Consider the following 23,902-nt stretch of genomic DNA (forward strand, 5'->3'; position numbering starts at 1 on the left):
CGCACATGCGCCCGGCATGAGTTTTAAGCCACTGGGTCCGGGACGCAAACCATGGTTGACTACGTGGGAGTCCAGCGACATAGCCATTATGCTAACTGCTGGTTCCCCATATTTCTTGTCTTTTGAGATAATAAATTAAGACATAGGTATGTACAATGAAATCTTCACAATTTCTGAAGGGATGTGTGTGTGTGTGTGTGTGTGTGTGTGTGTTTGTGTGTGTATACATATATATAAAACTATACTGGGACCAGCAGTTAGCGTAATGGCTATGTCGCTGGACTCCCATGTAGTCGACCATTGTTCGAGTCCTGGACCCAGTGGCTTAAACTCACTCCAGGCGCATGTGCGTGCATGCCCAAGATCCCAAGAGGAGAGTGGAGGAGAAGGGATTGCAGCATGGCCATCCCTCCTGGGGGATGATTTGTCACTTTCTGTCTCTCTGTCTTTCTGGTGAACGCATGTGCCCTATGGCAAAAACCTCTAAAAAAAATAATTTAAAAATTAAAACTATACTATACATAAAATAAAAACTATGTAGCCTTACTATGATCTTCAAATGCCAATAACAATATGTGTAATCTTTTAATAACATGGCCTTTTTCAATATAATGATTGGGAATGTCATAAATTTTGTCTTAAGTAATTGTCTTACAGTTACCGAAACAGAAGGGAAAGGAGCTTATCACTGTAAACAGATTTTGAACTTCTGTGCAGGGCAGTATCGTGTTATGGCTAAGTGTATGCATGGGGGATTTAGACTACATAGGTTTAGGTCTTATGTTTGCCATCGTATAAGCTGTACAGCCTTAGGCAAGTTACTTAACTGCATCAGGCCTCAATTCAGATAGTAGTTGTAACTAACATATAGAATTATTAAAAGATGTAAATAGCTAATGCATAATGGCACTTAGGGTACTCATTACATAGTAAATGCTCAATAAAATATTAGGTGATTTTATAATGTGTTCTTTTTCTCATAATAAACTCAGTTGAAAGTATAGCAGTTCAGGTGTTATGCTGGAAGCCACATGACCATGTGTGGATTTGGATCCTGGGTTGACTTGAATACATGCCAGATGAGGTGTTTCCATGATTCTGGTGAGCCAGGAGGGCTGAGGGGAGAGGACAGAGGAGAGATGAGATCCTGTCAAGATGGCCTGACCCTGTCTCTCACTCGCTCTCAGTCTCACTCTCTCTCGAATAAAAATACAATAAATGCTTAAAAACATTAAGATGATTTAGAAAATTAATGGTAGTTGTAAGAGTCTGATTTACATGTTTAAGTTTCATTTCTTAGAGCTATTCTAGAAAAGGGTATACTCTCAGCCTTTAGGCTCCAGTTCACTTGCAAGAGAAAAAGCCTAACCATAAGTCAACCAAAGTAAGTCCCTCTTTCTAAATTATGAGAACATGGGAACTTTATATGAATTAAAAGACCTCAAATCTTGACTGCCTTGACCATCTTTCTGATCTCTTCTAGAATAAATCCATTTGTATATACACACACACACACACACACACACAGAGTCGCAAGTTTCTCACAATTGTGTAAAATTAGAGTAGGATATGTATTTTGCTTATTTAATAAAATTTCTTTGTAAAATCACTGAATTCATTGATGTCATTTTCAATTAAAGACATTGGTAAAGGTTTTCTACCAGGATTTAGATATAGTTATATTCTACTAAAGAAATGTGTGATAAATTAGCTTCTGCCTTTGATGTAGTATTTTTAAATTGGCAAAATATTTTATATGTTTTATGGAACTGCTTATTGAGTAATGGCAAAACATTTATATAAGTTGTTTACAGAATGTTGTTCCCCTGAGCCGGCAGGAAGTATGGTGGTTAGGGCACTGGACTCCCAGTTGGCTGACCACGATTTAAGACCCAGACTTGGCAGCTTGCTTTTTCTCTTTCTTTCTCTCTCTGTCTCTGGTCAAATTAAAGAATAATAATAATGATGAGGATAAATAACATTAAATGAAAAAAAAATTTTTTAAATGGTGTTCCTCTGTGATATTCTTACATAATGGATTTTGTTTTGTTGCATTTTAATTTTATGCTTGTTCTTTTTAATTTTGCCTCTTGTCTCCTGTAGGCCCTCCTGTCAGTTCTTCGAGAAAGCCATCGTTCAAGAACGGTTTTTAGGAAGGTTGGAGGATTTGTGTACATTACGTCTTTGTTGGTTGCTATGGAAAGGTCTTTGAGCTGTCCACCCAAGAACGGCTGGGAGAAAGTGAATCAGAACCAAGTGTTTGAACTGCTCCACACCGTGTTCTGCACCCTGACTGCAGCCATGCGCTATGAGCCAGCCAACTCGCATTTCTTTAAAACAGAGATTCAGTATGAGAAGTTGGCAGATGCCGTTCGATTTCTTGGCTGCTTCTCAGACCTTAGAAAAATAAGCGCCGTGAATGTTTTCCCCTCAAATACACAGCCATTTCAAAGACTTCTAGAGGAAGACGTGATCTCAGTGGACTCAGTCTCACCCACTTTACGGCACTGCAGTAAACTCTTTATTTATCTCTACAAAGTAGCCACCGATTCTTTTGACAGGTATGGCTCTGCCCCGTCCCAAGTTGCAGGGTATACAAGCATGACTTCAGCCCTAAGTCTTGAAGTATAAGTTAACTCCAAAGAAAATGAAAACAAATCTCTCTTATTTCTTTGAGATGTATCACTTTATTTGTGAATATCATTATCGCTCTGGTATTAAGATTTTTCAGCTTGGAAGCCTGTGTATTATTTGTAAATTCAGGTCGAGCTAGCTCTTGATGCACTTAATGGGACAGTATCTATGAAGTTTTCTTTGGTACTATTGTTTACTGTTGTTCTCTTTTTCCTCTCAAAAACATTAGGTGCGTCCGGACTTACCAATACGGGTTATCAGCAGGAGAACATGGTTTTGACTATACATATTTCTAGACAGATGACAGAGACGCTCTTAATCTCAACATTTCATAAACCTTGAAAAATTATATAGCTCCCTGAGACATATTCATGTCTTGAAACATGACATTCCCAAATCCATCACACTCATCTACTTACTCCTTCATTTAACACGTGCTTAATGAAAACCTCTTGCATGCCAAGTTGTTGTGCTAGGCATTGAGGGTTCACCTTTCTACAAGACTGCTTCCCCCTTGCCTTTCTCTAACTGAAATGTGGATGTAAAAACAAACAATTACAATAGATTGTGACCAATTCTGTCTGTGATGGTGGAAATCCAGAATTCTAAAAGAGCTCACAGGAGAGCTACTTTACCTAAATCACTTATTTTTAGTGCTTCGAATGTGTTTTCAATTAAATGCTCACTTTGAAAATAATTTAAGAGTGGTCATGCTGCTGATATATCTGCCCAAGCAGTATTACTATTAACAGTTACCGCAGTTTTATTTTGTAAAATAAAATAATGGTTTCTATAATATGTAGCACTCATAAGTAGACCAAGTAACCCTATATTGTGGAAGATACTTTGGAATATCTACATTCAAATATCTACCGAGGTATTTCTTGCTTCTTAACAGTATTTCTTAGCCCTTACTATTTAGATTAGAGAAATGCACATACCGAAAGAAATAGTTTGCTTTTGCCCATCGTGAAATTAAAAAGCAATATATACTGTTAACTTACAAGAAATGTGAGATGTTGTAGTATTCTGGGAATAAGCTATGTAAATTTGTATTCCAATTCAACCTCTTTATTCCTGGGTTTGTTTGTTTGTTTTTTTACTTATCCCAGTTAGCATACCTCATTTTTACTTCGCCTTGTCAAAAGCAGGGCTTACAGTACTCTGTTGAACGGATGTGTTAAGTGTTAACATCAATGGAGTAAGCATCCGCCTTAAGCATGCTCTTCTGTTTCATTAAGTGCATGTGTCGTAGTCTTGTTCCCTGTTCCTGCTAAATACGGAAGATGTTCCTTATTAAACTTTTACTGGCATTTCTTGTGAAACTAACCAAGAGCCAACCTGGTGTTCTCTTCTAACCGCTCTAAACCACCCTGTCTGTTTTGTTGTCTGTAGTCGTGCAGAGCAGATCCCTCCTTGCCTGACAAGTGAGTCTTCTCTCCCCTCTCCTTGGGGTACACCAGCTTTGTCCAGGAAAAGGTACTGATCTTATCAGAGAAGTCAATCTTGTTTGTGGGAGGTGTTTTTGTTTTTTTTTTCCCCTTGTATTTAGTTATATGTTAATGTGGTAATTGTGTTTTGTAACTTCAATTTCTTCTTTTCTTTTTTTTCTTTATTTTTTTGCCTATATGATATATATCTTTTTTTGAGGTTTTAAAAGTGCCAGCTTCCCTCAAGTGTATTTATGCGGGTAAAATGTGTTTCTTACAAAGTGGTGACACAGAATTTCATCATCTAATTCTATTACTTAAACTACACATTTGGTTTTTAGAACAGGCTTATCTTTTAAAGCAAGTTAGAAACAAGGACTTAATACCTCTTGAAATAGAATACTTTTCCACTTTCGTTACTTTAGATGTTGTTGGGATACTTTTTTCTCTTTTTTTTTGGCTTTAACTGTTACTCCTGCAGGGGTTTCACAGCAGCTGAAGAAGAAAATGTGATTTTTCTCAAGCAGGTTCAGCCAGTTGAAATACAATGTTGTTATGGAAACAGGCCAAGGCTAAACTTTGAAAATGTGAATTTACAAACCGACCTGTGTTCTTATTTTCATCGGTTCTGTGTAAATTTCTATGCTGTTCCTGTCTACTGCATATATAAAGCTTATTTTAAAAATCAGCAGTTGATTGGCAAAAGTACAATTACAATTCATTTAAGATTCCATGTCCAGCCTATACTTGAAATGATCAGAGGCGGGGTAGTTGGCACCAGATGCTCTTCCTTCTCCTGTTTTCCTCACATCCGGGTACAGGTCCTTAGATCTTATGTAAATATTCTTCCATTGTCAAGTTTTAAAACTGAATCCTGAGGTCCTGCTATGTTATTGTTTCTATCTTATTACCACTGTTCAGATTTCAGAATTCCAGTATAATTAAAGCTAGTGCCTCAGAAGTATTTGTTACTAATTCTATATTTCAGTGGTAATATTTATTAGGTATGTGGAGAGACTCATTTCTTTTTCTTTCATACGTTTACACTGTGCATGCAGTTCTTTAGAGCAAACCCATAGTTCAGAATAGTCTTAAATAAATTAGGGTTGTTCAATATATTTGGGCTTAAAAACTTTTTTTTTAAAAGGACTATTCTTAATTTAAGAAATCATGGCCTAGATAAGTGGGAGCTGACTTAGTATATTTTCTTATTACTAAAATGAACAAAGCGAAAGATATTTGTGTTTGAAGATTGGTGTGAATTCACAGTCCTAAAGAACTATTGCATATTGGGAACCAACAGTTAGCGTAATGGCTATGTCGCTGGACTCCCACGTAGTCGACCACGGTTTGTGTCCCGGACCCAGTGGCTTAAAACTCACGCCGGGCGCGTGTGCGTGCGTGCCCAAGATCCCGAGAGGAGAATGGAGGAGAAGGGATTGTGGCGTGACCATCCCCCCTGGGGGGTGATTTCTCGCTTTCTGTCTCTTTATCTCTCTCTGTCTGTCTGGCGAGCGCACACGCCCTATAGCGAAAATCTCTCAAAAAAAAAAAAAAAAGAACTACTGAATATTAGAGCAGTAGCTTCAATTAATCGTTTAAATTACCAAAAATGAAAACATAGTTTTAAAATACATTAATTATATCATAACAATTTTATTTTGTGGTTTTGACTAGTACTTTAAAAGCACTAAATACATTAATTATATCATAACAATTTATTAATTATGATATAATTAATGTATTTAGTGCTTTTAAAGTACTAGTCAAAACCACAAAATAAAAATCCATACATTTAAAAAAAAAAAAATCCATCAGGACTTACTAAAATAGTAATTTGCCAAAGGAGAGAAAAAGCACTTTATTCCTTTTCATAAAGAGTTTTTTATGACCTTAAGTCAAAAATATTTCATCATTTGGAGTGCAGATACATGTAGAAATACCTTATCTTTCACTTAAGGGAAAGCTGTTGCTAAATAGGCAGATCTAGCTGGATGAGTGACCCATGTGAGTCCTCCATCTCTTTTACAAGTTGATGTTACCCCAAGGATAGGAAGGCCCCAGTGTCGTCCATACGAACAGTAAGGTCGATGTTGCCATGTCAGGTCGCCATGCTAGTCATGTGTACATTTTTACTCAGTTATAAGATTCATAAGCTAATAAAGGGAACAATGTTTTTTCTTTACAAATATAAATTTAGTAACTTCTGATATTAGAATTTAGTCACACTGTTTCTAGAACCTCAACAAATTGCAATAGCTCGTGGGCATCTTCTTTGTGGCAAAACATGTTATTTTTGTTGGCAAGTGGAGAGACCAACATTGTGCTGTGTTTTTATAGTCTGTGAAACATTCAGATGCTAAAGAACTTTTGAGTTTGTCATAGTTCTCTGATACATATAATCTTGGATATTCTTCTCTAGTTTTAAGAACTGGGGGAAAATGAACCAGTCAGCCTCATATTTGGAAAACTAAAACTCTTGACTTCTTTATTATTCACTATTCAGAAGAAATAATACAACAGAAATAGTGCCAAACAATGTTTGATGAGAATTAAAAGAAATAAAAATAAAATACAAAATAATAATCAGTACTCTACAGAATACATCTGCAAAGGAGAAAAGGGCACCCAGTATTAGTTATCATTCAGCTGTGGTATTTATTACCCCATGGCTTTGTACACTGGATGATAATTAAAGCAAAGCAGATTCAGAGTTTAAGCACTTAAGTATATATAATCCCCAAAGAGGTAACTAGGTCTTAAATTTATATGAGGATTTATGTTGTAATATTAAATAGCAATTTCTAAACTCTTAAAAAGTAACTGCAATGTGAAATTAAAATGTTGTTCTATCCTCCTTCAGCAAATGGTTTTCTTGAGAATTAACCATTCCTTAAATTTAAAAAGTGTCAATACCTGTGGTAAGATCTACACAGCCTAATAAGAATTTCTGTGTCGCCTGTTGTAATACACCTAATGTTAGTTAATAAATACCGTGTTTTAGATTTGAATGTTTACAGTTTGTTTTCTGATTTGAAACCAGTTAATGGAATCTTTTTATCAGAATATTGCTTTCTTGGGACCAGCAGTTAGCATAAGGGCTATGTCTCTGGACTCCCATGTAGCCGACCGCAGTTGGAATCCCGGACCCACACTTAGAACTCACACCAGGCGCGTGTGCGTGCGTGCCCAAGATCCCGAGAGGAGAATGGAAGAGGAGATTACAACGTGGCCATCCCCCCTGAGGAGTGATTTCTCGCTTTCTATCTCTCTGTCTCTCTCTGTCTGTCTGGCGAGCACACACGCCCTATAGCAAAAACCTCTATTAAAAAAAAAAAAAGAATATTGCTTTCTTATACATTTAAGAATTTACTACTCTAATAGTTTTGTATTTGTGAAGAGTTTAGTTTCCAAAGACTTGAAAGTTTCTTCTTCTGAATATTTATAATTTATATTAAAATCTTAATTAAATCTATCAAATCAGAAATAATTTTAGAAAGCTTGTATCAAAATGCACAGTTAGAATCTGTGTTTTTTCAGGGCCAGCAGATGGTATGGAGTTTAAGGCAATTGGAACCCACATGCCTGACTCCATGGTTCTAGTCCTGGACTTAGCAGCTTGAAAAGCATGCCAGGCATGTGTGTGAATGCTCCAAATCCTGAAGGACAAGTGAAGGAGAAGGGATTATGGCATGGCCATCTTCCATGGGGAGGTTGTTTTCTCACTTTCCCTCTCTCTCCCTGTCATGTACACATGCCCTGGAGCAAAACAAAAGAATCTATTATTTTCTTAAATTTGATGAGTTTTTATGTGTAATAAAACAACTTTTTAAGGTTTCTTTTAGGTTTTTGCATAGGGCACATGTGCTCTCATAAGAGAGACAGATGGAGGGAAAGTAAAAAATCAACCCTTATGAGGAATGGCTACACTTCAGTCCCTTCTCCTCTATTCTCCTCTTGGGGATTTTGGGTACTCACACAAATGTGCCCAGTGGGATTTTCAAGCCACCAGGTCCAGGACTTTAACCATGGTTAGCAATGTGGGAATCCAGCTCTTTAACTACCTTGCCACCTGTTGGCCTGAAAACATTTATTATAATTTCTTTTTTCTGGCCATTTTCTAACCAGCTGAGTTTTATTGGCATAATAAGCCACTCAACATCTTTCAACTAAAAAATACTATATTTGAATAAAGTTATTACAAAATTAATTAGAGCCCAGTTAAAATTTGCTTTAGGGGAGGTAACAGAATTCTACTCCATTAATAAAAACATTTTTATAGACCTTAGTTTAGTTTCTTTCTAATACCCATCATGCCACAAATTCATAGGGAATAGGTTTCAGAAACTCAGGCTCCTTTGCATTGGTTCTTACAAAGTGTGCTTCTCGAATAGATCATGCTGGCACTTCAGTTGAACCCAGGTACCTTTTTCTTTGGCTTCCTTCTTTTTCTGGTCATTTTCCTTCACACATTTTAGGAAGCCACCTCTGCTCTTAGAATGTTTGATATGCCCCGTATGTGCACATTAATTCTCTTGGCAAGATTTACAACAGTGCCAACAGCATGCTGGGTAATATTGTAGACTCTTCCAGTTTTGCCATGATAACATTTGTGGACCATTCCTTTTTGAATAGTACCCATTCCCTTGATGCCTACAATGCCTTGTTGTAGATTCCCATATATGTTACCAGAAGAACCACTCCACATTTTCAGAGCATATACTGGGTGCCCCACCTCTTTAAAAAAAAAGTTTGTCACTTTGGTGAATTACTGGAAGATGGCAGTTCAGGCCAGAAGGAAGCCACTTTTTATATTTCTGAATTAGCCATTTGGGAATTTCTTTTATACTATAGAAGATTATGAGTATTTTTCCTACATGAATCAAAATATTTTTAAAAGAATTATTTATTTAATTTTATTCATCATCATTATTGTTTTTAATTTAACCACAGACAGAGAGAGGGAAAGTGAGAAAGCAAGCTGCCAGGTCCTGGACTTGAACCACAGTCAGCCATGTAGGAGTCCAGCTCTTTAACCACCATGCCACCTGCTGGCACCAGAATTTAAATCTTTTAAAAAATAAATATAACAACTTAGTAGTATACCTTTTGGTACTAAGCATTTAGCAATCTCTTTCTTAGTAAGTTTAGAAATTAAATCTTTCTAAATTAAAAGTGGCAAATTACAGTGGAATGAAAACATGAATGGGTAGAAAATAAGCTGACTTCTAACTAAACTAGGAGAGCCCACGTGCTTTTTTGTAAGTGAAGATGAATACTTTCCTCTGTTAAAAAGAGAGTGGTACTTTTTTTGAAAACATGGCAGTGCCAATTCTTTGCTACTAAGTCACTGATATAAAGCATCTGCTTCCCAAGCTGCTCCTGTGCCATAGAGCTGAAACTACATTGCTCTCAGTGATAGAGCTCAGCATTAGACAAATTATGCTGAGAGCGACTCATTAGAACAAAGAGCTCCCATAGGCTACAGCCACAAGCATCTGTTTCTTAGTGCCAAGATGCAAAATGTGCAGAACTCATGAATTGTAGATGAATGGTACAAAATAGAAAGTGGAGATCATTGATGAGAAGAAATGTGTACCTTCAAAGCATGGCTAGGCTTTCTAATTCATAGAAATTTACTGCATAAAATAAGCCTTTTAAGTTTTTTTTTTTTTAATTGTGATGCAGGCCAGTAGGTAGTGTAGTGGTTAAGGCACTGGTGTCCCACCAAGGTTCAAGTCCTGGACCTGGTGGCTTGAAAATCATGCCTAGCACATATGCAAATGTGCCCAAGATCCCAGGAAGAGAATGGAGGTGATGGGATTGTGGTGAGCCCGTCCCCCCTGGGGAGTGATTTCTCACGTTCCCTCTCACTGTCTCTGTCTCTGATTCTCTCTAGTGAGTGCATGCACCTTATAGCAAAAACCTTAAAAAAAATTGTGATGAATATTTTCATTGGTTCTGGTGATGGATACAAAAGTTGAATAGTTACAAAAAAATAAAGTAAAATTTTCATGATGCTTAATATATTTATTCTTGGTAGCTAACACTTTGAGCGAACATTCTGACTCAGCTGATTCAGTTACAGAACAGGCCACTTTGACCTTGTTAGTTCTACAGTCGTGCTACCCATGAGCTGAGGAAAGGTTATATAAGTATTTCAAAGGGGAAAAAAAATAGAGGTCTCATTGAGGGATTTAATTTACCTTGATCTTTTAGCACATATTATTAGCTCTATCATCTTTGTAGAACTTTGAATCACTCCAATTTCACCTATGCTTCACATCTCTAATACAGGTAACATTCTTTTTTTAAGATTAATTTTATTTATTCATTCATTTATTTTAATTTCAGAGAGAGGCACAGAGAGAGAGAGAGAGAGATAGAGAAAAGGTGAGAAAGCAAGCCACCAGGTCCAGGACTTAAACCATGTTCGGCCATGTGGGAGTGTCCAGCACTTTAACCACTACGCCATCTGCTGGTCCTGGTAACATTCTTTAATGAAATAATCTGAAAATTAAATGGTGAAGACATATGTGGCCCAAGAAGAATTGATAATTATATTTTCTATATATGATTCAATGAAAAATGATAATACATTAGTTCTTTTTAAATTTATTCACTTACTTCTTCTGAGAGAGAGAGACCTCTTCCCCAAAAGGTGTGGTCCACATCCAATTTGAGCAGGCCACGCTCATGGGCATATGTGTGCCTGTTCATTGTGCTTAAGGAGGTCCTAGGACATGAACCCAGAACCTTTATCCTACGGGTCCAGTTGTACTACCACTGCACTACCACCTGGCTCCAATATGTTGCTTTTTTTTGTCGTAGGAGAGGTTTTTGCTATAGGGCGCATGCACTCACCAGACAGACAGAGACAGAGAGACAGAAAGCAAAAAATCACTCCCCAGGGGGTATGGCCATGCCGCAGTTTCTTTTCCTACATTCTCCTTTCGGGATCTTGGCCATGCACGCACATGCACCCGGCATGTGTTTTAAGCCACAGGGTCCAGGACTTGAACCGCGGTCGAGTACTTGCTAACTGCTTGTCCCAATATATTGCATTTTTACATTCCAACCTTAAGATGTTTTGTAAGCCATCCTTACAAAAGGATGGCTTTTTGTTTATTGGTGGTTAAAAGTAATACAAGATAAAGAAAATGAATGAAAAATGTGATTGGAAGTAAATATCAAATTGCCCTTCTTTGATTTTTTTTTGTAGGCATGCATATCATTCTGTTTCAACTCCCCCTGTTTACTCTCCTAAAAATGTTGCTGACCTGAAACTACATGTGACAACTTCATCTCTCCAGAGTTCTGATGCCGTCATCATCCATCCTGGAGCCATGCTTGCTATGCTGGATCTCCTGGCCTCTGTTGGGTCAGTGACACAGCCAGAGGTAAGCTTGGAAGTGTTAATTCCTTCCTGTCTTTAATGAGTGAAAGGACATGAATGCGACTGATGAGCAAGGGGCTCAAGGGAAGTGAGAATATGATAAGCTGTTATGTGTCACATACAGGGGCAGATAAAGGAAAACATATTTTTCTGTTTGAGTCTTCCATTTCATGAAGAATAGTTTTAGAACGTAATTCATGGGGCCAACAAATAGCATGGTGGTAGAGGTGCTGGACTCCCATACGGCTGACCACAATTTGAGGCCCAGGCCTGGTCATTTGAAAATCACACCAGGCACGTGTGTGTGCCCAAAATCCCAGGAGGAGAATTGAGGAGAAGGGATTACAGTGTGGCCACCCGCCCCAGGAAGTGATTTCTCACTTTCCCTCTCACTGTCTGTCTCTGTCTCTTTCCTTTCCAGTGAGCGCACATGCCCTATGGCAAAAACCTTAGAAAAATATAAAAGAATGCATTTCATTTGTTACTAATGCAAACAAATTACTTCTGGCACAAGACTAATTCTATTTCTCCTTGTACATCCTGCTGAGCAGTGGAAATTATTAATGAAAAATACAGAAAGAAAAATGACTGGAGATGCTACATTGAAGTTACTAACATGTTTTGACGGATAATACTCAAGAGTTTTGAGTGAACTGGAGTGTGAGTGACTGACTACGTGTGTGTGTGTATACATATATATACACATATGTGTGTGTATATATATATGTATGTGTATATATATATATATATATATATATATAGAGAGAGAGAGAGAGAGAGAGAGAGTTGGTTTTATTTACTTACTTCTTCAGGGGAGTGGACCCCCTGACAGAGCTTTGCCATGCTGCCTCCTACCACTCCACCCCACCTCCCACCTCCAGCCCTCCAACCAGCCAGGATCACGCCTACACTCACAGGTGCCCCTGGCATGCACAGGGTGACACAGGATCTGGACTTAGGCCTTTCATACAATGCCAGCGTCACTCAGTGAAGCCCTACCACCTACACCTCCACAGCTGGAGAATTGATTTGATTATTTGTATTGAAATGTCGTATGACCCCTAAAGCCTTGAAGTAACAAATGTAAACAATAGGCCTTCTTTTAAACCAGTCAGTTATCTACCTACCATGAAAAATACTTTACACCCACTATTTCTGTAAATACAGAGCTACATTAGTTCAATAGTTGTATAATACAAAAGACGTAAAAGAATAAAATCCAGCTAGATATGCTTTTAGCAAAATTAAAATGAGAAATTGTTGCTTACCCCTATTTCAGAATTGCTATATTGCTCTAAACCAGTTGTTTAATTTATCTGAATGTATTTTGAAGCGTATAGAGACCTTATATTAAACGGTGTGCTTTACACAGGAAGAACCTGTCTCACTAAGAATGCCTTGGTGGCATGACTTTCTTTATTGATTTCAGCATGCTTTAGACCTTCAACTTGCCGTGGCAAATATTTTACAATCCCTGGTGCACACAGAAAGAAACCAGCAAGTCATGTGTGAAGCCGGTCTTCATGCTCGACTGCTGCAGAGATGCAGCGCTGCGTTGGCCGATGAGGACCACTCACTGCACCCACCGCTCCAGCGGATGTTTGAACGATTAGCCTCTCAAGCCCTGGAGCCCATGGTGCTCAGGTCAGTAAGTTCTCTTTCATATCAAATAGGCCATAATTAGTCATGGCAGTTTTTCCATCTTTGTGATTTAAGAAGGCAACAGATGGCATGGTGGTTGGGGCACTGGACTCCCACATGGTTGACTGGTTTGAGTCCCTGACCTAGCGGCCTGAAAATCATTCCAGGCATGTGTGTATGAGTACTAACCCTCCCCCTGGGGGTGTGGGGGTATATGGTGAGGAGGAGAGTGGAAGAGAAGGGATTGCAGCATGATTATCCCCACTAGGGGGTGAGTTTTCACTTTCCCACTCTTTCTTTCCAGCAAGTGCAATACCCTATGGCAAAAACCTAAACAAAAACAACAGCAAAAGTTTTTGCTTCATTGGACATGTAGTCAATTAAAACCAAAACACAACAAAAATGAAGTACTTAAAATCTAGCACTTAGAAACAAACATATCTAGTCAGTAGTGAACATTTAGTGTTTCTGCTTGTAGATGCACAGTAAGTCATAAAGTTAGATTGGAAAGATTCCTCATCCTCTAACCCAGAGTTTACCTCTTAGCCAACTCTATAGTACAACATTAGACCTAGAAATTGATATTGGTGGGATGCACCCATGTATTGTTTAATTCTGTTGTTGTATCACATGTGTAGATTTGTGCAAGCACAACCTAAGTGAGTAGTATTACTCTTTTATTGTCACACCCACTCCCTTATCCCTTAGACACTGCTAACTTGTCCTGCTTCTCCATGACTTTATCCTTTTGAGAGTATTATAAACAAACTTGTTCAGTAGATAAGTCTTTGAGGTGGACTTTTTATTTTATTTACTGTAATACTCTTTGGTTGCTTACAAGTTGTTATTTAAATCAGTTATTTGTTTTGTTTTTTTTTCATTGCTGAAAATTAATCTATGGTATGGATATACTATGGTTTATGAGTCATTTCAGAAATATACATCTTTAACACAAGAGAAATAGTATTCCATGTTTGAGGAATGAAACTTTCCTGTTGCTCTATTTAAACAGTTTTTGTCAATGTTTATTATCTAGCCAAACAGGTTTAATGTGCAAATCATCTTTTTTTTCTTACAAAAATATATTCATCAATCTTGTCACGTTGGGAATTTAAACAGCTCTCTTGATTAAGGGTTTTTTTCCTACTGTTGAAAAATCTCCTGTTTTATAAAACTTTTAGGAACTCTGTAAAATCGTTGAAATTTACCTGTAGTTTTTGCAACTGACTTCAAACTAAGAAAAATGTATGCGGTCAACATTTGTTAAACAGTCTTACATGAGGCAGTGTGCTAGGCCTTGATAATACCAAGATGAATGAAACAATCCAATCACCTCATCTGTCATCTTATGGATGTATTCACAGGCCTAACGCTTTGGAAATAGCATGAGACTTTTCTCTGATCCTTTCTGGTAAACTGTTACAAAGAGACATAGAGAAGCTGTCTCAAACCTAATACTAGTATTTTACCAAATAAATGATACTACATAGATAAACAGAGTAAGCAGCGAAAACCATCCATCCATCCATAGTTTTCATGAGGAATGAAAAAAAAGGAAAGAAAAAGAAAACCAATGCTACAAATACCTTGTTACTTATAAGCCATAAATTATAAACTGATTTTTAGACAATATTCTATATGAAAAATTGACCAAAAGTACCTTACTTTCAAACTTCTTTTCCTCCTGTAGGAAATAAAAAATGTAAAGAAGTATTCTATTCTTTTCTTAAAATGTATATTTATAACATCATATATGTCATAAATGGCAGGATACTAAGGAATCCTATTATGTGTGACTCCTAGACAGTTGTTACCTCTCCGTGTATGACATCTAGGAGAACATGCACCACAGATCTTATATTTTAGCCTTTCACAATATTTTGCACTCATTTAAGTGTTTGGGATAAAGACAAAAGCAGCTTATTTTGAAAAGTTAGTAGATCTAGAATTTACTTTATCTGTTTTTATTTCCTGATCTAGAAGACTCCTAATTTTCCAATTTTGAACCTCTGTTGTCTGCTCAGGCACTGCAGAATCATTGAACAAAAAAAGAAAGGCTCGTGCTCTTGAATGTGTGCTCTGCTATGGAATACAGTCAGACAAGGGAATAAAAATATTGCATATGCTTTCTACAATAGCAGTATTACAGCATTTATAAAGGGGCAGCTTGCCCAGACTTTCATGGAAGGGTGGCTCAGAGGAGACTTCCTGGAGGAAATGACAGTTAAGAAATAAAATATGGAGGAGGTTAGCCAGATAAAAAAGGTCGGGAGGGGCAATAGTCTCAGTAATGAGGACGACAAATGCAATGAATCAGTCCGGAGTAGAAAAAGAGCGTAGTGTGCTTAGGGAGTTTGAAGAAATTAAGTATACCTTGAATGGAATTTATGGTTGGGGGAAAAATAGGAGCAATAAACCTGGAGAGTGTAGTAGAAATCATTTTATATGTTAACCATTCGGTAAAGTTTGGATTTCCACCTGTGAGAAATGGACACAGCCATCACAGCATCTTAAGCAGTAGAGTAACATTAAATAGATAATGATTTTGAAAGCTACTGGTGTAATAGAGAATGACTCAACTTGGGACAAGATTAGAGTCATAGGAGATCATTAAAACTCTGTTTCAGGAAAGAAAAATTATATGGTCTGGGTGGTAGCAGCAGGCATGGAGAGAAGAGTTCAGATTCAACATGTTTTTAGGAAGTAGAATCAACAGGATTTCCTGATTGTTCTGAATGTGGAAAGCCAAAGAAAGAAGGATCAAAGCACATTTCACTGAGATGCAAGACATAGAAGTTCCAGGTTTGGGTGTAAGATGATGAGCGTGGGTTTAGACATGGGGGAGTTAGGCTACTTCTTAAACATTTTTCTTAACTTTTGAAAAAATGAATTCTGAAAAACATACAAAAGATATACAATAATTAAAAGTAAAATTAAAATGTAAAGTTGTATACTATATAATAATAATAATTACATTTATTTTATATTTTAACTAGTCTGTTGTAATTCATTGAAACCCATGTTTTTGTATGTTTGGTTATATAATATTCTCCATCAGGAATTAACTTTGCTTTGTCTCTTTCTTAGGGAGTTTTTACGATTGGCAAGTCCTTTAAATTGTGGTGCCTGGGACAAAAAACTGCTAAAACAATATAGGGTCCACAAACCAAGTTCACTCAGTTACGAACCAGAGATGAGAAGTAAGTTGACTTTTTAATTTTGTTCTTTTCATGAACGAGAGCGAGAGAGGGAGAGAGATGTATTTTTGATGGTGTCTCACCACATTACAGTCTTTCCAGCCTTCCAGGAATGAAAAAAACTAGCCTATTCAGGTTGACCCAGGAACTGAAACTGGGCCTGCATGCAGCCTCAGCATGGTACAGCAGTGCCCTACCACTAGTGCCACCGTGACTGGGCCATAAGTTGACTTTTTAAGTTTCCTGCTTTATAAACAGGATTTATTTTATAAATGAAAATCATGAGGGTGATGAATATTTTTAAAAGTTTGTGATTAAAAAAAGTTGGTGATAAAAAAAGGGTTTCTTGTTTAAATAGAGAAATACAAGATTGGGTTAACTGAAAAAGGGGATCAGTTAGGATGGGGAAGGAACCAATAATGTTATAAGAAACCAAAGGAGATGAGCATTATGGGCAGTGTGACCCATGACTTAGAAGGGAGATACCTCTTGTTCAGATGGTTCATAATTTTTTTTTTACCTTTCTCAAGTAACTTTTGCTGCCTGGGCTAAAGAGTAACCGACTAGATTTTTGTTAACAGATTGTGGGTTTGCAAGACAGTTGCTGCAGGAACACATGGAGAACAGGACATTAAAGATACTGATAAAAGGGGGCCAGCAGATGGTGTGGTTAAGGGCACTAGACTCCCACATAGCCGACCACAGTTTGATTCCTGAACCTGGCAGCTTTCTTTCTCACTTTCCTACTCTCTCTCTCTCATTGTGCCCCACTCTGGTCAAATTGGAAGGAAGGAAGGAAGGAAGGAAGGAAGGAAGGAAGGAAGGAAGGAAGGAAGGAGAGAAAGACGTTAAATAAAATAATTATTTTTTTAAAAAGATACTGATAAAAGTAGATGAAGTTATAAATCAAGGAAGTGAAGCCAAGTGGTTAGTGATGGCCTGAGAGGAAAAAGGAAAGATCACTGACCTAGAGAATAATGACTGGGCTGAAAGGAAAAGAAGTGAGTGAAAAGCAACAAGGAAGCAAATGGGATCATGGTAATCAAAATTTTAAGGAGAGGAACAAGCAAAGACAATGACTATATCCAAACTGTGGCCTAGGAGTAAAGTAGAGGTGAAACTCACTGGAGGAAAGGCTATCCTAGAACTAGAAGGGTAATGTTAGATGAATTGTTCATGTGGATATTTACTTCCCCAAGTTCCAAGGTAAGAGTTAGTATAGAGAAGACTGAGAATGAAATTCTATAGTGTATGAAATGAACAGAGGCCCTACTGGGAGAATAGTTGATAGTAGTTTCATACAAAGGCATGTGATAGAGCCCACTGGTGGCATGATACTTAAGGTGGCTAGATCCAACGTGGCTGGCTAACTGGCTTGGGTCTTGGACCGTGTGATTTGGAAAACACACTGGGCACGTGTGCATATGTGTTCAAAATTCCAAAAGGAGGGAAAAATGGAAGAAGGGATTGCAGCAAGACCATCCCACCATGGGGGAGGGGCTGTTTCACTACTCCCTGCCCTTTGGCAAATTGAAACAAAACCAAACAAAACAAAGAAAGCTATGTGATGGATGAAGAGCCTCTAAGGAAAAGCTTTGGTAAAAATGATAGGGAAGTTAGCAGAATGTGGTCATGGCCCCATGGGAGAAGCAGCAGACTCCCACTCCAGAGCTGGAGGAAAGAGCATTCTTAGTAGAGCTGAGTTGTGCTGGGTTTCCTGTGGCTTCACTACTGTTTTTACTTTATGATTCATTTTGTATCGTTGTTAGCCCTACTGATAGGTATTTGTTCTGATGGATTAAGATGATCATTGCTAGTGAAAGAGGCAAGAAAATTTAACAAAAGTATTGGGTCATCAGAAAAGTCATGACACATTTTTGCATAGAAAAACAGAAAAAAAAAATGTGTCATGACTTTTCCTATGACCCAGTAAAATGACCACTTTGAAGTACTGATCATCTACTACAATCCTTCCATTTCTCAGTGAGAATTCAGAAGTCAAAGAGATTAAACAAACTTCAGCCATCATTTCAGTCTTGATGTTTTTCTCCTCCAAATTCATTATGAGAGATAAGCAAGTACTGCGTTACAGAAACTTGAAGATCTGAGTTCCAACAGTTTTTTCTTACAGGATAGCAAGGCATTGTAGCTTTTCATTTGTTATTGTTAGTTCTGTACCTAGAAATACAGAACACCGGGGACCAGTGCATGGCGTAACAGTTACGTCTCTGGACTCCCGTGTAGTCGAACACAGTTCAAGTCCTAGGCCCGGTGGCTTCAAATTCACACTGGGCGTGTGTGTGTGCATCCACAAAATTCTAAGAGGAGAATGGAGGAGAAAGGGTTGTGGCGTGGCCATCCCCCTTGGGGACTATCTGGCTTTCTGTCTCTCTCTCTCTCACTCTTGTAAGTGTACACGCCCTATAGCAAAAATCTCTTGCCAAAAAAAAAAAAAATACAGAACACAATTTCTTAAAATAGAGTTACTCCCTTTGCCAGGCATAGAACCAAAAATTCTCAAAGAGAATATTAAAATACATTTTAATGCTTGTTTGAATATATAGCACTCATGTAATTTACCTTGAGAAGAAATATTTTCTCCACTATGTTTGTAATACAAACTAAAAAAAAAAAAAAACCAGTTTGTTTAGAATTTGTATTTTCAACTTAAAAAATGCTATAATTTGTACCTACATAGCAGTCTTTAATTTCCAGTTACCTTTTTAATAGTCGTAAGGAAAGAATGAAAAATGGAGGACTAGCTGATGGCATGGTGCTTAAGGTGACTGAACCCCATGTCCAACTTCATGGTTCTAGTTCTGCACCTGGCTGCTTGAGAGATGTGCCAGGCTGTGTGTGTGTGTGTGTGTGTGTGTGTGTGTGTGTGTGTGTGTGGTGTGTGTGTTCAGAATCCCAGAAGGGAGAAGTGATGACAGCATGGCTGTTTTCCCAGGGTGGTGCTTTCTCACTTTCTTCTCTCTCTTTCTCGTTTTCTCCCACTCCCTCCAGTGAGTGCATATGCCATATAGCAAATTAAAAAAAAAAAGAAGAAGAAGAAAAAATAACAAAAGCAAATTTCTGCTCTTCACCTGGTATTTTTTCATAAGAAAGATGGCCTGTGTCCTTTCATTTTAATGCTTCTAGAATATTTTGTTTCCTTATCAAACAAATATAAAGGATAGTTTTGTGAAATAAAGTAAAACCTAATTTATAAATCATTAACTGAAATTTCTAATTGAATTACATTGTAACCATGGCTTAGAGGGTGATTATTGGTGATTTTTATTCTTTTTTACACTGTGAAATTTTCAACATCCCTACAATTTGCATATTACTTTAGTATTGAATTAAAAAATGAAGCACGTGCTATTTAAGTTTAAAAACATGAACATAAGGTACATTAAAACTGAGTAGTGGCCTTTAAAGAGTGGAATTTAAAGAGAAAATTATTGTATATTGAAGCAACAAGTGGTATTTCAAAGGAAAACAGCCTTGTAAAGTTGTAAGTCTACATGATAATTTTCCCTAAGCGACTTTCTTTGGCTTGCAGGTAGTATGATCACATCTCTGGAAGGTCTGGGTTCTGATAATGTTTTCAGCTTACATGAAGATAACCATTACCGGATAAGCAAGAGCCTGGTAAAATCTGCAGAAGGAAGTACCGTACCCCTGACCAGGGTCAAGTGCCTGGTCTCCATGACAACTCCTCATGATATCAGACTTCATGGATCATCAGTTACTCCAGCTTTTGTTGAATTTGACACATCCCTTGAAGGGTTTGGGTAAGGAATTTGCAAGGTAGCAAGGCTTGTTTTATTTTTTTATGCCTCATACTTGCCTTTGCAAATAGATCTTTGTTTTGTTTTGTTTATAATTTTACAAGAGGGCGCATGTGCTTGCAGAGAGAGAGAGAGACAAGAGAAGGAGAACACAAGAAAACACTCTCTGTGGGGAATGTAACTCTTCTCCACTTAGCCCTCCTTTTGGGATTTTGGTTATGCATGCATAGGTGTCTGACGTGCTTTCCATCTGCCGGGTTCAGGACTCTCACTGCTCTGTGGGCTGATCTGATCTTTGGTTTCCAATCTACTTGATTAAACTATGTTCCACTTTATACCAAACTTTTCAAATGAGTTGAGTTTCTTGACATGCTATTTTAAGATTTCTACATCTAGTCATTTTTAGTTATTTATTATACTGAATAAATTGGTAGGATATAGTACCCAGCAATCTAAGGCTCATGGGCCAAATATGGTTTTGTTAGTAAAGTTTTTGCAATCTTTACTTTCTCTGATGTTTTATTGGAACACAGCCACACCCATTTATATATGTATTTTCAATGGCTGCTTTCATGTTAAAATGGCAGAGTTGAATAATCATGATGAAGACACCCTGGTTTACAAAGTATAAAATATTTATGATCAAGCACTTTTCAGAAAAAGGTTACTATTCCCTGGTATGGTAAATATAAATGTATTTTTTAAATATATAGGGCCAGTCAGTGGCATGATGGTTAAGGCAGCTGGATCTCACATGGCTGACTGTGTGGTTTCAGTCCTGGAATCGGTGGCTTGAAAAAATATTCTGGGCACGTGTGCACAAAATCCCAAAAGGAGAAATGGAGGAGAAGAGATTATGTGATCACCATCCTCTATGGGAGGTTGTTTTCTCACTTCCCACAGCCCTCTGTCGTCTCTGATGAGTGCCCATACCCTCTAGCAAATTAAAAAGAAAAAGTAATATAAATTAAAATTAGGTTAAAAGCTCTTTGGGTTTTATAATCATCCTGTTTCTCAAATTACCTACCTTAGTGTCTTACAAGTATTCAGTGACCAATGTTTTAAAAGAAAAATGAAGTGGCAGGGAAGGCTACATTAGCAAAAGAAGCAATAAAAAATTTTACAGGGGACCAGCAGATGGTGTGGTGGTTAAAGTGCTAGACTCTCTTCATGTGGTTGACCATGGTTTGAGTCCCAGATCCAGTGGCTTAAAAACCACACCAGTGCATGTGCATGCATACCCAAAATTCCAAGGGGAGAATGGAAGAGATTTTTCACTTTCCCTCTCACTGTCTCTCTTTGGTGAGTGTACATGCCCTATGGCAAAAATCTGAAAAACAAAAGAAGACTCTGTAGTGAATCTAGATTTTATGAAGTCCAGCAGCCTTGAAATAGACACAAGTGCTATACATCATTTTTATTTATACTTGTTATTTATGGGACTTTTATATGTAGATTGAAACCTATAGATTGTATTTTAAGAATATTGGCCTGAGTTGTTAACAAATGATAGGTTAAAGCATATCTGGGAATAGTCAAAACTAATCAGAATAATAAGGACTGGAGAGAGTGACTAGAAAGTGAGGCAAGGAAATTTTTCTGTGGTGACGAATCTATTCTAAAGTCTGGATTGAGGCTATTCATTTGTACACTTACTACATGCAAACTGTACCTTAATTTTTATAATTTGAGTATTTCGGGATGAGCAGATGGCGTAATGGTTCCGTCGCTGGACTTCCATTTAGTTGACCGTGGTTCAAGTCCTGGATTCGGCAGCTTAAACTCACGCATATATGTGCATATGCCCAAGATCCCAAGAGGAAAATGGAGAAGGGACTGTGGGAGAGCCACCCCCCATTGGGGTGATTTCTCCCTGTCTCTCTGTCTCTCTTTATCTCTTCTATGAGTGCACATGCCCTATAGCAAAAATCTCTCTAAAAAAATAAAATAAAATAGAATGAAATAATTTAAGGATTTCTCTTGATTCTTTTCTATAATTAAAAGAAGGAAAGGGCTTTGCTAGGCCTTCAGATTTATCTGTGATCTTTTATCTCCAGTCGCCATTATATACTGGCAGTTCATTTCACTGTGGTAAGGGCTAGGAGAAGAAATAATTAACCTCCAATGCTCCTGCTGTCTTTTCTTCACCAGCTGCCTGTTTCTGCCCAGTCTGGCGCCTCATAATGCCCCAACGAATAATGCGGTCACCACAGGACTCACCGACGGAGCTGTGGTCAGTGGCATTGGTTCCGGTAAATATCATTGTTTGCTTATGAGGGTCTTCTCTTGAGTAGATTATATTTCATTTTGAGTGCATATGCTTGATTGTCCTCTTTTTTTTTTTAAATGTAAATATGAGTCAACACGAACTCTTCCCCTGCTGTTTTTCTGTTTTCTTTAGGTGAAAGGTTCTTCCCTCCTCCATCTGGGTTAAGCTACTCTAGCTGGTTTTGTATTGAACATTTCAGTTCTCCTCCAAATAACCACCCCGTCAGACTTCTCACCATTGTGCGCCGAGCAAATTCTTCCGAGCAGCATTACGTGTGCCTTGCCATAGTTTTGTCAGCAAAAGACCGATCTCTGATTGTTTCCACTAAAGAGGAGTTACTCCAGAATTACGGTCAGTATTCGTCTTGTTTTGATTCTAGAAGTATTAAAAATTTTTCAGCTGATAATTTTTTTTTGACCAGTTTAGGATATTTCATTAAAAGTAGTTAAATTAAAATTAAATTTTAATTATTAAATTATGATAGTGTAGAAATGGGATGTCCAGGCTGGTCCTGTAGCCTAGTGGTTAAGGAAGTTAAATCCCACATGGCCCACCACAGTTCAAACCATAGCCCCTGCAGCTGAAAAATCTCAACAGAATTGAGAAATGGAGAAGAAGAAATTGTGGCATAACCACACCCCACTAAGGGATACATTCTCCTCCTCTCTCTCTGATCCTGATGAGTGCTTGTGATCTCTGGGAATAAATTTCATATATATATATATTTTATATATAAATTATATTAAAATATGTGTATATATATTTAAATGTATATTAAAATTTTAGAAAAAGAGAAATTGAATGTTCAGTGAATTTATGATAACATTAAAAGGTTATATGAAATTGAATAGTAAGTGAAATTTAAGATATTTTCAAAGGAGATTTAGAAAACAGTGGAGGGAATGTCTAATAAGGACTCCTTTCTATTTCCCAAGAAATTACAACTTTTACTTAGAAAACAGGTAGCTTGTTTGATTCATTTTGATAAGGATTATCGTTGGCTGCAAATACTGCTTATCTAGTTAATATTCATTGAGCACCTGCTTACCACATATGCCACGCTGTGCTAAGCACATAGCATTTTCATTACTTTATCTGTCACTTATCTTTAGGACCTAATATATACTATTTCACAATCCTTGTTCATTCCCTGTAAGATGCTGTAACCTTACATTGCCCTGCAGTTAAACCTCAAACTCAAGGATTCAAGATCTTCCTAAATGATGTAAATAACATAAAAATAAATTTCAGTTTACTTAGTTTTCCTTGCTCTGAATATAACCATTAATATAAAAAGTAACTTCTAATATTACTCTTTTAACTCAATAAATAATGTCACATATTCATTCTCATGTAGTTGGTACTCAGTATTAACAAAATATGGATGTTAGCTTTCAATTAGATTATAAGGTTTCTTGACTTAATGTTGATGCCTAGCATAGAACTATGCTAGATACAATTAGTACTTTAAAAATCTTTGTCATAACACTTTATTTGCCCATTGGTGGCATTTGGTCCCATTGACTTCTTCCTCCTAGTTAAAACTACCTTTCTGT

General features: G+C 37.4%; 1 protein-coding gene across 7 annotated transcripts in view; it reads left to right on the top strand.

Annotated features, from left to right (window-relative positions):
- The window catches only part of WDFY3 (WD repeat and FYVE domain containing 3), a 258,678-nt gene that overhangs the window by 121,873 nt on the left and 112,903 nt on the right, over positions 1-23,902 (top strand). For 6 of the 7 annotated variants that reach the window (XM_014585831.2, XM_014585832.2, XM_006143286.3 and 3 more), the window contains exons 12-19: positions 2,104-2,561; positions 4,030-4,113; positions 11,287-11,464; positions 12,890-13,104; positions 16,189-16,301; positions 19,849-20,080; positions 22,229-22,329; positions 22,479-22,697. In XM_014585831.2, coding sequence (XP_014441317.1) covers positions 2,104-2,561; positions 4,030-4,113; positions 11,287-11,464; positions 12,890-13,104; positions 16,189-16,301; positions 19,849-20,080; positions 22,229-22,329; positions 22,479-22,697 — 1,600 coding nt within the window. The remainder of the gene's footprint in view (positions 1-2,103; positions 2,562-4,029; positions 4,114-11,286; positions 11,465-12,889; positions 13,105-16,188; positions 16,302-19,848; positions 20,081-22,228; positions 22,330-22,478; positions 22,698-23,902) is intronic. The other variant, XM_014585835.2, reaches the window with a different exon arrangement.

The sequence above is a fragment of the Tupaia chinensis genome, unplaced genomic scaffold (genome assembly GCF_000334495.1).
Source record: "Tupaia chinensis unplaced genomic scaffold, TupChi_1.0 Scaffold000094_1, whole genome shotgun sequence".
NCBI classification, from domain to species: domain Eukaryota; kingdom Metazoa; phylum Chordata; class Mammalia; order Scandentia; family Tupaiidae; genus Tupaia; species Tupaia belangeri.